This window comes from Aspergillus fijiensis (assembly GCF_003184825.1).
Source record: "Aspergillus fijiensis CBS 313.89 unplaced genomic scaffold BO72scaffold_29, whole genome shotgun sequence".
NCBI classification, from domain to species: domain Eukaryota; kingdom Fungi; phylum Ascomycota; class Eurotiomycetes; order Eurotiales; family Aspergillaceae; genus Aspergillus; species Aspergillus fijiensis.
The window spans coordinates 27,492-41,671 of record NW_024469005.1 but is presented as its reverse complement, the minus strand read 5'-3'; the positions used below and the strand labels follow the sequence as shown (position 1 = coordinate 41,671).

Genomic DNA, 14,180 nt, shown 5'->3' with positions numbered 1-14,180 from the left:
GCTCAAACGACGTCTCCATGGGGAATCACCATGGAGCACTATGCGGAGTGAATACTAATTGCAAATAAGTACTATACTGCCCCTTCACCGTCAGGATATCCTCCAGTATATGTGAGTGTGGCACAAACTGTCACTGATTTACAGTCGAGACGGTGGCTCGGAACTCCGTTATGCCGATGCCGATGCCGATGCCGAACCCCAGCATCAGCCAAATCCTCGTCTTGTCCACAACCTCACTCTGTCTATCAAACCGTCTTCCTCTTGGTACTGTATCACCAATATCATATCTAATGCCACCTTTGCGACGCAAAAATGGCCGCCAGCCCGCATGCGAGCCCTGTCGCCGCCGCAAGCTCGCCTGCGACCACGAACTACCCGGCTGTCGCCGGTGCGAACGCCTGTCGATGAAGTGCGTCTACCTCGCCAATCCGCTGACAAAAGCAAAGCCTACTAGTAGCGACTCAGAGCCGTCACCAGACTCCGGCATAGGCATTCCGAGCATTCCGAGCGATAGCAGCGCGATGCCGAGCGCAAAGACCTGCCCCGGCGCGCAGTCCACCACGCCGATCCTCGAGAGCTCCGCCGAGTATCTGGGGCCGGCGAGCTTCACCTCGGTGTTTGTGGAGCATCGCGAACGCTTCGAGGTCGACCACACACTCGCCAGCCCCGCTGCCGCTGGCGGTGGTGGTGGTAGTGGTTACACCGTCCCCAACCTACCGTCGTCGTCGCCGATCCAGCCCGCCACGAACCCGATCATCACGCCGCGCCTGCTCCAACTCGGCGTGCAGATCTTGCAGAACGTCCCCGACGAAGAAACGTGCAACCTGCTTTTTGTGCGCTGCGAAGTCTCCATGGACTCGTGCTTCCGCTTGGCCAATTGGCAGGCCTCCAAGCTGACCTGGGACGCGTATCGGCCGGTGCTGCGGGCACGCACGCCCGAGGATCTGCACACCCTCGCGCGGCGGCTGGCAGAGTGCACGCTCGTCCCGCTGCCCGCGGAGCAGGATCCGGGGCGTTGGGTGGAGTCGTTCTCCGGCCGCAAGGCACGGTGGGAGCTCATCGGCGTGCTGTTCACGTACTGGTCGTATGGGTGTGTCTCCCTGGCACCGGACAGTCCGGCGATTGCGTCCTACTGCGCGGGCCGGGCGATGAATGGCGCCAAGGAGATGATGCTCCACTTCAAGAAATGCGCATCCATGTGCATCGAGATGTGTAGTGAGCTGGGAGGGGTCAATGTCCTGTTCTTGCATCTGCTGTACAAGCATAATATCATGGAGAGCAATGTGAGTGGAGACAAGAGTAGGTGTTTTTCATTTTTTCATTTTTTTTTCTGGGGTGGGAAGTGATGGTTTGCTGACGGTGGTAGGTCTCTCTTGCTGGCGACAACACGGCGATACCATCGCCGTGACCACCTCCATCGGGCTTCATCGCGAGCCATCTTCGGAGTGGAACGAGGTCTCATTCCAGCATGAGCTGAAACGGCGTCTCTATTCGGCGATCTTCGCGTTCGACAAAGTCGCATCCACTTTGACGGGTCGGCCGCCGCTCCTGAGTCGCAGATATTCCACTACCCAGCTACCGTTGGACATCAGCGACCACGATATTCTGTCTGGTAATGTGAGGAACGCCGCTGCAAAGCTGGGTTCCGACGGGTGGGATCGCAACAGCGGTAGGAAATTTACCCAGGCTGCGATTCTGCGCGCGCGGGCCATGTTCGCGAGGAACCGCGAGGAGATATTGGAGGTCTTGGAGTCTTCGCTGGACGAGATCTCCGCCTCGGCTATTGAGACATGCTTGTGAGTCGCGGCCACACTTGCCGTGGGTTTCTACTGACTGGATATAGTAATCTTCAAGCTCAGGCCTCTGCCATCTATGACAAGCTACCCGAAAGCCTGATCCACAAAGTGGAAGATATCGACGATCTCAACATACCAGGGCATTGCCTGCATACACGGATCCTCGTGCGATTAGAGTACTTGCTGAATCAGTTTCTACTGGAAAGACTCTTGACCCGCCACAAGATCGTCACCGAGCAGGCGCTCATCGGGGTCAGCCAGGAGACGCTGTCTCTCACGTTGCTCTACTGGAAACACAAGGACCGATTCATGGCCCTTCACAACGATTTCTCATGGCTGGTAAGAACCACCCCGTGGGCTCTCACCTATCCTCGTGCGCGTACTGATCAGCAGCGTAGGCGATGTCGTACGGCGCGCCGTGTAGTGGAATCCTCTGTCTCGAGCTGCTCCGCCAGGCGGCCAACCCGCAGGCTTACAACTTGGACCTGCCTCGCTCGGCAACCATCCAGAACCTAAGCCTGTTCGTGGCGTTTTTGGATTGGCTCAAACCCTGTGGCTCGGATATCTCCGCCAAGACCCAGATCAAGAGCATCCTGCAACGCTCGCTCGACCGCATCCTCGCCATGCCGGCTTCACTGTGCAGTCCCGCGACGGCCATGGACAATTTCGGCATGCACGACTTTATCGGCGCGGAGTATCCGCATCTGGAGCTTCTGAACACGTTTAATTGGGTGGACTGGGATGGGGGATTGTAGATTGTCCAACATCGGCACTGCCTCTTGTCTAGGGTGTATCTCTATGCTCTAAATCTAGGTTCTAGATCGTCCAACTTCCGAAGCACAAAAAGGGCGACATCATCCGGACTCCATCACTGTACAACTGGATCAAGATGGGGTTGATCCAGATCGGGACCGTCCACAGCATGAACAGCGCCACCCAGACATACCCGATCATCCTCTTGACACCGGGATTCATTCTCGCCCGCAGTGGCCGGGTGAGATCTCGCACAATGCTCTCAATGACGACCCCGACGATCTGCAGACAGAAGAACCACAAGGCGCCGCTCTTGACCATCGGCACCCCGAACCCCACATCCATGAAGAGATGAATGACCCCTGACACCGTGAACGCAAGCAGAGCCCGGAGGGTCCACCCCAGTCGTCCGCTCGGCGATATCCGCAGCAGAGAGAGCAAAAAGTCCGCGTTGGAGGTCAGCAGTTGGCGGAAGGTCTGATGCCACGTTATCCTGTTGCCGGATTAGCTATGCCTGCCCTGCCATGCTCTGCTATGTCGCAACACCCGGGAAGGGACAGTAACAAGAAAAGGCCCCCCGGGGGGGAAGAGGGAGAAAAAGAAAAACATACCCCCAAAACCGCCTAACCGACCAACCCTCCCACAACGACCCAGCAACAGGCGGCCACATCACCGGCTCATACAGCCCCAACCCGACCGCCACGATGGCGCACACATTATACGCAGCGACGATCGTGGCGCGACCCACGATCCCAAACGAGAGACAGAACAGCGCCCGCACCAGCATCCTCCGCCACACCCCATCCCAGTCCCAGCCCACCTGGGCATCAGCATCAGCGAACGCGAACGCGAACGGCAACAGCGCCTCCCTCGCCTCAGGCAGCAGCGCCACCGCCTGACCCAGATTCGCATCCGCGGTCTCCATCGTGCACCCCTGGATCACCACCACCGCAACGACAACCTTCCCCACGGCACCGACCAAGAACCGTGCCCGGGACGGCACATACCCCGGCACCGCGGCGTCAAACCGCGGCAGATGCCGGATCTCCCAGGGCGTGCCGATGCGCCGGTAGTTGAAGGCGATGCTGAAGGCCCAGCGCAGTCGGGAGACCCATTCTTGGGAGGTTGAGTCGTTTTGTGTGCGTGGGGGGTTGGGTGGTTGCTGCTGCTGCTGCTGCTGTTTCGCCACCGACCCGTCCACCGACCGCGCGTACTTGGCGAATTCCCACAGCTTCTGCGCCTCGAACGACACCCGGCTCAGCACGAGCAGGTCCACCCCGTTCAGCACGTTCACCCACCCCATCGAGATCAAGGGCGCGCCGAACCGCGTGCCGCCGTAGTGGAGCTGCGCGCTGCGCTGCATCGAGTAGGCCAGCGCGAGGAGGAGGAGGGCGGTGGCCGGGCGCGCGGGGGCGCGCGGCGCGGCGAAGGCCACGACGAGGCCGGCGAGGGGCTGGATGAGGAGCCATTGTATGAGGGGGGTGGGGTCGGGCCAGTTTGGAGGGAGGGTGGACATTGTCCCTGATTTTCAGACCGGGGGAGAAGGGGGGGGGAATAAAGACTACAGTGAGGAGGAGGGTGAGACTGAAGCTGGAGCGTGAGCTCAATGGACTACGGAGAAGGCTGTGTGTGGGCTTTATGGTCGTGCGATATGCAGGTGTGACTAAGCTCCATTGGCATTGCATTTATTTAACTTATCTTTGGTAGACTATAGTGGAAGTGGCTAGACAAGAAGCGGTGTGGACCCCTTGTAGTGAATGATGTTGGTCATTCGCTGATACAAGCTGGGGCTGTTGTCGATCCCTCAATTACCCCTATCGGCGATAGTGAAGCCTTCGCCGCCATGGCTGCCAGATTGCCCAGGCTGCAAGGGGCTAGATCTATGCTCGCATTTGATTGGACAGCGGCTTGAACCTAACACAATCCCCTGAAAAACTCACACCACAGAGGCATGCATCAACTGCGGTCATCAACATTACAACCAGTAATGTTGATAATAATAAAAAAAAGAACTCCGATGCGGGGAATCGAACCCCGAGCTGCTGTGATATCTCAATGAGAGACAGCGATGTTAGCCATTACACCACATCGGAAAGTGTGGGTTGCATCATCCGTGAATCGAACACGGGCCTCATCGATGGCAACGATGAATTCTACCACTAGACCAATGATGCTATTGATGGGTTGGGGTTCGGGATTTGATCACTTGAGCCAACCAGCGGCTGGCGAGTAGGTGTCCATCGGGTTCAATTGCTTCACGTTTATTTGTGGTTAGGAGGAGGGTGCTTTTTCTATTTGGGGAAATATGAGCAGCCAGTAAATCCTCTATTTCCTTGTCTATCCTGGCCAGAATCGATCCCTCGGAGAGGTAGAGTATATTCTCGATCCAGGATGGGCGACTCTTGGCAGGGCGGAAGATATATTTCGGTTCTTGCGGGTGGTTCGAACGATCCTATCTGACAGCAGAGTTCATGTGGTTACATCGCGTCCAGACCCTAGCTTCTACCGGGACATCTGGTCCACCAAGCCCTCTAGGGTTCGATTCTCATCTACCCCCGGTCCTGTCTAATCACACCGACAAAGATGGAGCAGTGCGGGATGAGGCACACTACACAAGGGACAACAATAATCGTCTCAATAATAGAAGTTACATTTCTAGTTACTAAGCTCATCACCAGTCGGATACGACCCTACAGCAATCGCTAAGTACACTGTACGCCTCTGGCTCAAAACAGGACCAAAGCCGCCAGCCCAGCTACCAGCATGCCAACGCTTCCCGGAACACCAACGGCCGAAGCAGCGCCCGTGAACAAGGCGCCTGGTGCTCCCGCGGTGATGGAACCGTGGACAGACGAAGAAGGGGACTGGCTAGCGATGCTGGAGCTGGCTGCGACGGGCCAGCTGCTGTTGGTCTGGGAGCCAAACGACCAGGTAGACTCTGCACCTGCAGCGGCGTGAGAGGAGCTCGGGGTTTTGGGTCCCGGCTGGCCCGGAAAAGCAGTGGCATCGGGTTGAATTACGGTGGTGATCGTGGCGGTGGTTGTCTCGCCGCCGCCGGCGGTGTATACCACGGTCACGAGGGTGGTTTTTGGTCCGGCGGGGATGGATGCGGCGATGGCGTCGACGTCGGTTGGGGAACCTTCGTCTGCCGGTTGGTTGGGGCTGGATGCTGTGGACGCGGAGTTAGAAGTAGCCTGCTCAGACGAGCTTTGGTTGGTGTGGGTGTTGAGTTCGGTGGTTTCGGCGTTGTTGTTGTTGTTGTTGCTGTTGCTGCCGCTGGCTGGGTATGTCGTCTGGCTGGCGCCGGATATAGAGCCTGCTGCGGAGTCAGGGACTGATCCCTGGGAATTCGGGTGCGTGCTCTCGGAAGACTCATCCATGCCGCTGCTGCCGCTGCTGCTGCTGCTGCTAGCCTGGCCAGCAGTCTCAGCTGATCCAGACCCAGATCCCGAAGCAGAAGAGGGGCGTCCACTGCGACCTTCTCCGATGCCATCACCTCCAGAAGCCGAATGGCCCTCGTCCTTCCCGCTGGACCCCGTCGCACCGCTCTGAACGCCCGAAGCATGACCAAGAACGTCGACCCCAGCCGTGGTAACAGGCTGCACTCCCGATGCCGGCGCCGTCGTAATACCACCGGCCGAGAGAGCGGCGTAAGCGTCGTCGCCAGCTGCAGCAGTGGGTCGTCCACCGGCCACCGAGACGATCGTGGTGGCCATGGCTTCGACTTGGGTCGTGATGTAGGTGGTGCGCGCAGAGGCAGGGCAGTTCTTGACCGTCGAGGGGCACGCGGTCACTGTGTAGGTCAGGGTGCGCTCCACCGTGGAGTAGACGGGTACTTGGTTGTTGGAGCTGGCGTCGGCGTAGCTGGAGGTGTTTTGGGCACCGGAGCTGCCATGGCTATCTGAGCTGCTCTGACTACCGGAGCCATTCTTACTGCCCTCGCCGCCGTGTCCAGCAGTAGCAACCGGCACCTGGGTCTCCGTAGCCGTGACCGGACAGATGGTCGTGTACGCTACCAACGTCTCCGTAGTCACATAGGTCGTATGCTGCGAGGCCGGGCAGTTGGTGACCGACGTCGGACACGCGGTGACGGTGGCAGTGCGGGTGGTGAAAACAGTCGAGGTGGTGGACTGCGGGCCCGAGCCCTGCACGTTGGCCGGCGCAGTGGGCTCAGCGCTGGCAGTGACGGGACAGATCGTAGTTCCGACCACCACTGTCTCCGTGGTCAGGTAGGTGGTGCGCTGACGAGCTGGGCAGTTGGTCACGGTCTCCGGACAGGCAGTCACCGTTGTGGTACGTGTACTGAGGATGGTCGAGGTGGTCACCTCGCCTGCGTCAGACGATGGTCTGGGGCCTTGGGAGATTGAGTTGGGCTGTGAAGTGGGGCTCAGGGAGACAGGCTCGCTGACGCTGGCTTGAGTGGCAAGCGACGGGTGCGTGGATACTGCATTTGAGGAACGGATTGGGCTGGAAACAGGCCGGATGGAAGAAAGAATGACGCTGGAGTGTGGCTGGGGGACTGTTGCGCGGGAGGATGGGATCAGCTGAGATGATGCTGGTCCGGACGGGACAGACACTCGGGTATGGGAGCGAGTTGCAGACGACGGTTGGAGCAGGGGTCTGGACGAGCTCGATAATGCGGCAGATGACGCCGCAGGAGTCACCGACGATGCAGCCGGCGACGATACCACAGGCGTTACAGCGGAAGACACGGCAGGCGACGACACGGCTGGAGACACAGATTGTGTTGAAACTGCTATAGATGACACCACAGGGGTCGAGGCAGACGATACTACAGCAGATGATACCGAGGGAGTGGATACCACAATGGGCGACATTGCAGGAGTAGATACCGCAGCAGATGACGCCACTGGCGACACAACAGCAGGCGACACAGGCGACACAGGCGACACCACACTCGGAGTGGGCGTCACGATCTCAACCGACGAGCTCAGCGACGTCGGAGTAGGGGTCGGGGTCGGGGTGACCAGGCTGCTCGTGCAGGTCTCGGTCTGATAGGCAATGGAGATTCCATCCAGATAGAGAGTCGGTTCACCACTCGAACACATAACGTAGAAGTAGGGCCAGGTGACGGAGCTGCCCGCCCCCTGGTACTTGGTCACGTCCATGGACACATACTTCCACTCGGTCACGTCCTCGGTCACGTAGCCCGAGACCAACGGATACTGCTCGTTATTATCGAAGGTGGCGACGAACTGGCACGACGAGGCTCCGTTCAGGTAGAGCTGGTAGTAGAACGAAGTCGTCCACGTGTTGGTGGGAGGGAAGCCATTCCGGTTGCTGGACACCGACAACACGGTTTGCTGGCTGCCACTGTACATAAGGCCCGCCGTAATCTCTCTGAGGTTTATGATTAGCGCGAGCCTGTTCGTTGAAGAGTCAGAAGATCACGGCCAAGCTCACAGAAAGTATTCTCCCTCGGGTGCAGCGTCAGACTTCACCACCAATGCGGAGGATCCGGCGGTATCCCAATAGTTGGTGTTGCCCGTTTCGAAGCCGCCATTGAGCGCATAATTGGCGGTCGTCTCGCTGCAGACGGTGAGATATTCGGCCAGAGTGGGGGCCACCGCCAGCAGGAAAGGAATGAAGGACTGCTTCATGTTGGGGTTTTAAGATGCTGCAGAAAAAAAGAAGGAATCAAAGAGTGACGCAGATCATTGCCGATCGAAGAAAGAATGGACGAAGCGCAATCGGCCTCAATGTCGACGACGGAGGAAAAGCAAGAACAAGAGTACAGGGGAGACTCTTAAAGTACTGTACAAACAAGCTCCTCCCTGGGAGTGGAATTAGTGTGTAGAGCTGATGATGGCGAGCATTAGCCCACTGATTCTAGTTCCATTGGTAGTGAAGGATCTGTGGATTCAATAGTAGATCGTAAAGTCAGCGTATAGGGTTAGTTTAGCCGACATGCGGGATGGCGTGCACCAGGACGGTCAAGGGACCCGACGGCCAAAGACCTGGCTGATCTAGATCCCCGATGGCATGGTGAATAATCGGAGTCGCCGAAACCAGGATTGAGAATGTATGCGATTGACTTACTATCTCGAAGAGTCAGTAAGTTGGATGATGGTGGACCAGGGTCAGGTGACATCTTCGCTACATGACTCCGTTCCCCAGCCACACTGCAATGCCCCAGGAAGAGTGGAATCATATTTCAATCAGACTGGGGAGAACCGTCTAGATTATCAGTAATCTGATTGTCGGGATGTGAGGGTTAATGCTAGTCATGGGATCCAACCTTAAAATAGCTCCCGTGCAAGCAGTGTTAGTACAAGTCATTGATGACGCAGGAACATCAGATCTTGTGCAGTAAGTTTATTCTCAGAAGATAGAAAGAGTTATCATCGCACCATTACTGGACTATTGTAGTTCTCCAATCGGTGACGATTTTCTTACCAAGAAAATTCACTAACTACCGCTGACATCAAGCCGTTGTGCTAATAGATGACTGACTTGTGCTTCTGTATAGACAACCCACCAAGATTCTTGCTACAGCCCCACAAACTATCCAACAGTTAAATGGCACATTTTATTCGATCGCAAGACAAAGACCCGCATATCCACAAACAAAAAAATAACAAAAAGATGGAGCTGCGGGGAATCGAACCCCGGACCTCTCCCATGCTAAGGGAATATTATACCACTAAACCACAGCCCCATGTGTTGAGAATCGGGTCCAAAGTATGCTCCATGTTGCTAATGTTTTGCTGCAGTCGTTGCTGGGTAAATTCGCAGAGCAGAACGGGCCATCCATGGCCACTTCACCGGTGGATCGGCCTCAACCAGTAGATCAACCGTTGACCCAAGCACCGAATCATTCATCTCTAACCCCGAAATATGACTGCAATATCCCCAGCCAAAGCCATGACATATATACTTTCACACCAAGCCCTTGCTTTCAAGCACTCGTCAAGTATAGCTCTCAAGTACAAAATCGCTGGCTAAACCAAGGCTCTGGCACCAAGCCCGAGTGGCTGACTAGCTGTACTGTACATGCCTCCCATTCCCAAACCAAGAGCATTCGCCAAGCCTCCCCCCCTACGCAAGGATCCTCCTGAATAACTGATCATGCAGCAGTGTCTCCGAATCCCCCATCCTCAAAGTGACGCACACCTCCCACGGCGCAGTCGCACGGTCCCGGCCCCCACCACCAGACATCCGCGCCGGGAGAAAGATACATCCCCCCGGCACCAGCGCCAGCCCCGGCTCAAAATCCTCAATATATCCTAGCCCCGCCCCAAAGTCCAAGGAATAAATGTCGAGATCCCGCCAGCTCGTCACAATAATCCCCGCGGGCCGGCCTTCGACCGTCGTCCAGTCGTCGTGGTCGGCCACGACGGCCGAGGCGCTGTACGCCACCGTCCCGTCCATCGCGGACAGTCGGGTGCGCACTCTTAAGGCCAGCTGCGCGAGGCGGAGGAGATCTCTCTCCTCGTCTGTCGTGGGGTGACCCTCTGCCGCGGGGAGGGGCTTCGGTGGGTCGATTGTGTCGTGGATGGGGAAGATCATGTTCCCCACGTATGTACCTGGAATGCGGGGACGCACGCGGTTGCGCAGGTTGACGGCCATGAGGAAGTCCGCTGGTTTGGGGGTGGTGATGGTGGTAGTGGTAGTGGGGGTTGATGCTCGCTCTGGATGAAGCACGCGGTCGACGCAGAGGGCCAGCGTCGCGGTGAGGATGTCGTTGCTGGAGATCCAACTTGCAGTTGTCGGGGACAGGGCCTGAAGCTGCTCCGTGCAGAGGTCTTTCAGCTGCGCTATTTTGTGTGGATCGAAGGTGTACCGGTTGGTCTCGACCACGAATGCCAGCGCGGACTCCATCGCGTTCCACTGCTCCGTGGAGGTGCTGGGGTCGAAGACGGGCGGGCCCAGTTCGACGCCGTGGTCGAGACGGGTCTTGCACTGGGCTGGGAAGCTGGAGACGTGGTTGCGGAGGGTGATGTGCGTTGCTGCGATGATCTGGGCGAGAGGAGTCTCGGTTGGCTCCGTGCTGAATTGACAACACTCGGCTAGGGCTTCGAGGATCACGCCGGCTCCCGTGCCGTCGAAGACGTTGTGCCAGAAGGACATGGCCAGGACGAGCTTGCTGGGGAACAAATTGGCCTGGAAGCGGAGCACGGGTCTCTGCTCCGAGGCGGGAATGAACGTGAGGAGGGCCAGGTACGCTTGCACTGGGTGCGATCGTAGCTCCTCGTCTCGGTCGAAGTACTTCACCTGTAGAATGGAGACTTGAGAGAGAGGGACCTGCGGTGGCGCGATGTGCATACGACCCTTCTGCCCATCGGGTTTTTGATGGAAGACCACATCGCCCTCCAGCCAAGGCAGTTGCGAAACGAGCTTGTCAATGCCACCCTTGAGGGTGTTGAGAGCAGTTTGTGGGTCGGGTGTATCAAAGTACAAGATGAATGGCAGGAAGAGTTTGGCGGGAATGTGATCAAGAGGGCTCAGGGCCACAGAATCAGCACTGGCTACGCCGGGCATGATGAAAGCTGTGAGACTCAACCTGAATAGCAGCAGTCTTGAGGGTAAGATCGCCACAAGGCGTTCGATGCGGGAATAGGCATATTGTATCCTGCGATCAGCCCCTGACGGACAGTGGGCTCTCAATTTCACCTCATCCCCAGGGAGAGCCTGTATGGGCTAATTGATGCATTTGAGGGGAATGCGCCATTCAACAAAGATGTTTCTTTGTTTGACACAGCCGAATACAATGAATTCACCACCAAGGACGAATCAAGGGCGATAGCTCATGTCAGGTCTTGCTAATCGGATCCACAGCCGACCACATTTAATAACGGGTTGACATATGACCTCCTGACGCCAGTGCTAACAGCGCGCTCATTTGGCCCATTCAGGGACTGGGTGGGTCGTGTGGGCACTCGGTCTCAAGGCATCAGCCCTAAAGGAACCGGCTGGCTTAGCGTCAGAATGGCAGGTTTGAATGCCTTCTAGTACTAGGGACGGTGCGATTGCGTACGCAGACCCTTGCAAATGTCTTATTTGTGCTTCGATGAGGGTTTTAGTGACTTGATATCGCTTGACTGGAAAAATGTTGAAGTGGCCTTGGTCGGAGTCCAGTCAACATTGTGCTGGTTTCCCTTTCCCCCCCCCCCTTCCGAATCCTATAACTAGGTGATTGTTCAGCAAGCCTGAACAATCCACAAGACAACTATAATGAGGAGACTATGGCCAACACAAATGTCGCTCCGTCGCAGTTACCTGATCATACGCCGCTGATGGTGCGCACCGTGAGGGGTGTGATCGGGACGTGTGCTGTTCTCGCATTAGTGGTCTGCTGCCTGAGGGTATGTCGCCACTTACACAAAACCTGGAACACCCCAATTAACTTCACTGATCATAACATATAGCTCTATGTTCGCAGATGTGTTATACGTGCTATTGAACTGGATGACTACTTGGTTCTCCTTGCCCTGGTATGCATCGGACTTCTCCATCAGACAACCCAAGACCAATGTTCTGACCGTGCAAGCAAAGGTAATGGTCCTAGCTTTCGCGGCGCCATCACTCATCTTGACCCGGTATGCAATCGGGTACCACCAGAATACTGTTCCCGCCGCAAACATGATCACACTGGCAAAGGTCAGAGGTTCATCCATCCAGGAGCTACAGACAAAACCAGGATGCTTACCTTCACCACCAGTACGTTTACGTCCTCTTTTGCCTGTATCTCTGGGTTGCATTGGCAGTCAAATGCAGCCTGACCGTGTTCATTATGCGCATCTTCCCCACGCCAAAGATCCGCCGCATTGGACTGATGATAATGGCACTGATGGCCATTGTGACCGTGTCCGGCGAGCTGCCTTTGATCCTGCAGTGCTGGCCCGTCCGCGCCACATGGGACAAAACGCTCCCGGACTACCAATGCTTCTCCGATGCCGTGCTGGAGAACCTCCAGCTCTACCAAGCCATCCTGATGCTCCTGTTCGACCTGATGATCATCGGCCTCCCGATGCCAACAATCTGGAGGCTGCAGATGCCCATCCAGCGCCGTCTGTTCATCATTGGGATCTTCTGTCTCGGTTTGAAGACACTTCTCCCTTCTCGCCATTCCAATTCTATCTCCTCTAAAGACTGACTAGATCACAGGACTCGTCGCATGCGCCGCCGGCCTCGCACGTATCCCACTTCTGGGGTTCCAAGAGAACTCCACAGACTATACATCTACCATCCACCCCTTTCCCCTGGCCCAGCTGCACATGGTAGCCTAACACCCCTGCGCTAGATGTCGGCGCCGTCCCACTCATCCTCATGAACCTCGAGTACGCACTAGGCTTGATCACCGGATCACTGCCGTCGCTTCGCGTCTTAGTCCGATTCATCCCCGGCCTCAACAGCAGCAAGAGAAGCACGTATCCAACTCAGGAGTGGGAACTGAGTGAGCCGGCCGAGTGTCGACTCGGGGGCCGACCGCGCTGGATGCATCGATTACGAGGCGGCGACGCGAAGAGCATCGAGAGCGAGAGTCAGCAGCATATTTTGGAGGTACAGGGGAGTCCTCGCCCCCCGCAAACTGCGGATTGCGGGTGATGGCGTTTGCAAGGGGTGGGGGGCGCATTCATAGACTTTCCGGCAGTATACCAAAGTATGTGTCGCTAGGCACAGGACTATAATTTTTAGTCATGGGAACAGTCAGACGGTAGGCTTTAAGTTACACCCCAAAGCTAAACTGACGAACTGAAACCAGGGTGTCAGACATATATGCTCCAAGAAAATGCAGGCTGCGTATCGCCTCTTTCACCACCACCCGACAAACACCAACACCAAGCCCCCATCCACCAAAACACTACCCCTACACCCCTCTACACCCCCCTCAACCCCGCCAGCTCCTTCCGCATAAACGCCGCATAAAACACAACCTCATCCCCGGCGACCCCGACCTCCCTCCACCTCGGCTCCTCCTTCCACAACACATACCCGCGCCGCGCATACCACCACTGATTGCAGCCCATGACGGGCGGCTCGGCGCCGGTGCGGGCCCACACCCCTGTCCCCTCGGGCGACTCATCCAGGTAATGGCGCTCGCTCAGGGTCGTCAGCGCCAGCCACCGGCACTGCGTCTCGGTGGTTGCCGCCAGCGCCTCGACGAGGTCCATGGCGCGGCTGCCCAGCCCCAGACCCCGGTACGCCGGGAGGATGAAGAGGGTCTGGACGGTGAGGACGGCGCGGTCGGCGCGGGCGAGTTCCTCGTCTGCGGGGTCGCTGTACGCGTCCAGCGAGATGTGGCCCGCGTAGACTACTTTGTTCTCCCCACGGGCTGCTGCTGCTGCTGTTGCTGCTGCAGGATCCGGGATGCACAGCCAGTAGAACCCCTTCAGGCCTTCGTCTTGCTTGCGCTTCCAGCTTTCCAGCTTGGGGAGGTCGTGGTCCCAGCCGCAGATCTGGCGTTGGCGGTGGATCTCGGCGAAGTCGGCGGGCGAGTGCAGGTTGATTGGGGCGAGGTGGCAGGGGGGGGTGGTGGGTTTCATTTTGTTGGCTTCTGTTCTGTTGTGTATCATGTGGTGTGGATGAATCACGATTTGTGGGAGTGTGTTGTGTGTGGAGAGAGGAGTTGATTTTTGATGTTCTGGAGTGGGCGGAGGAGTCACTGAT

At 57.1% G+C, this 14,180-nt stretch overlaps 4 protein-coding genes and 3 non-coding genes across 7 annotated transcripts; 1 reads left to right on the top strand and 6 right to left on the bottom strand.

Annotated features, from left to right (window-relative positions):
- Nucleotides 1–290: 290 nt before the first annotated feature.
- Nucleotides 291–2,551, top strand: BO72DRAFT_497118 (uncharacterized protein; the record flags this gene model as incomplete). Its single annotated transcript, XM_040948675.1, has 4 exons — nt 291–1,299; nt 1,367–1,796; nt 1,844–2,135; nt 2,195–2,551. 4 exons carry the CDS (start codon nt 291–293, stop codon nt 2,549–2,551), a joined length of 2,088 nt encoding a protein of 695 aa, XP_040800347.1.
- Nucleotides 2,552–2,556: 5 nt separating this feature from the next.
- On the bottom strand, nt 2,557–4,124 carry BO72DRAFT_448858 (wax synthase family protein). The gene is made up of 2 exons (XM_040944891.1): nt 3,161–4,124; nt 2,557–3,042 (listed from the first exon to the last, which is right to left on the bottom strand). Exons 1-2 carry the CDS (start codon nt 4,063–4,065, stop codon nt 2,613–2,615), a joined length of 1,335 nt encoding a protein of 444 aa, XP_040800346.1. The 5' UTR covers nt 4,066–4,124; the 3' UTR covers nt 2,557–2,612.
- A 437-nt stretch (nt 4,125–4,561) lies between these two features.
- On the bottom strand, nt 4,562–4,642 carry BO72DRAFT_t159. The gene has a single exon. It is a non-coding gene; the product is annotated as a tRNA-Glu (tRNA).
- A 10-nt stretch (nt 4,643–4,652) lies between these two features.
- On the bottom strand, nt 4,653–4,723 carry BO72DRAFT_t158. The gene has a single exon. It is a non-coding gene; the product is annotated as a tRNA-Gly (tRNA).
- Nucleotides 4,724–9,156: 4,433 nt separating this feature from the next.
- Nucleotides 9,157–9,228, bottom strand: BO72DRAFT_t157. The gene has a single exon. It is a non-coding gene; the product is annotated as a tRNA-Ala (tRNA).
- A 380-nt stretch (nt 9,229–9,608) lies between these two features.
- BO72DRAFT_380088 (uncharacterized protein) lies at nt 9,609–11,051 on the bottom strand (the record flags this gene model as incomplete). Its single annotated transcript, XM_040941370.1, has 1 exon — nt 9,609–11,051. The coding sequence occupies one exon, from the start codon at nt 11,049–11,051 to the stop codon at nt 9,609–9,611; it is 1,443 nt and encodes a 480-aa protein (XP_040800345.1).
- A 1,250-nt stretch (nt 11,052–12,301) lies between these two features.
- On the bottom strand, nt 12,302–14,155 carry BO72DRAFT_478072 (uncharacterized protein; the record flags this gene model as incomplete). Its single annotated transcript, XM_040947479.1, has 2 exons — nt 13,397–14,155; nt 12,302–12,391 (listed from the first exon to the last, which is right to left on the bottom strand). Exons 1-2 carry the CDS (start codon nt 14,084–14,086, stop codon nt 12,302–12,304), a joined length of 780 nt encoding a protein of 259 aa, XP_040800344.1. The 5' UTR covers nt 14,087–14,155.
- Between the last annotated feature and the right edge of the window lie 25 nt (nt 14,156–14,180).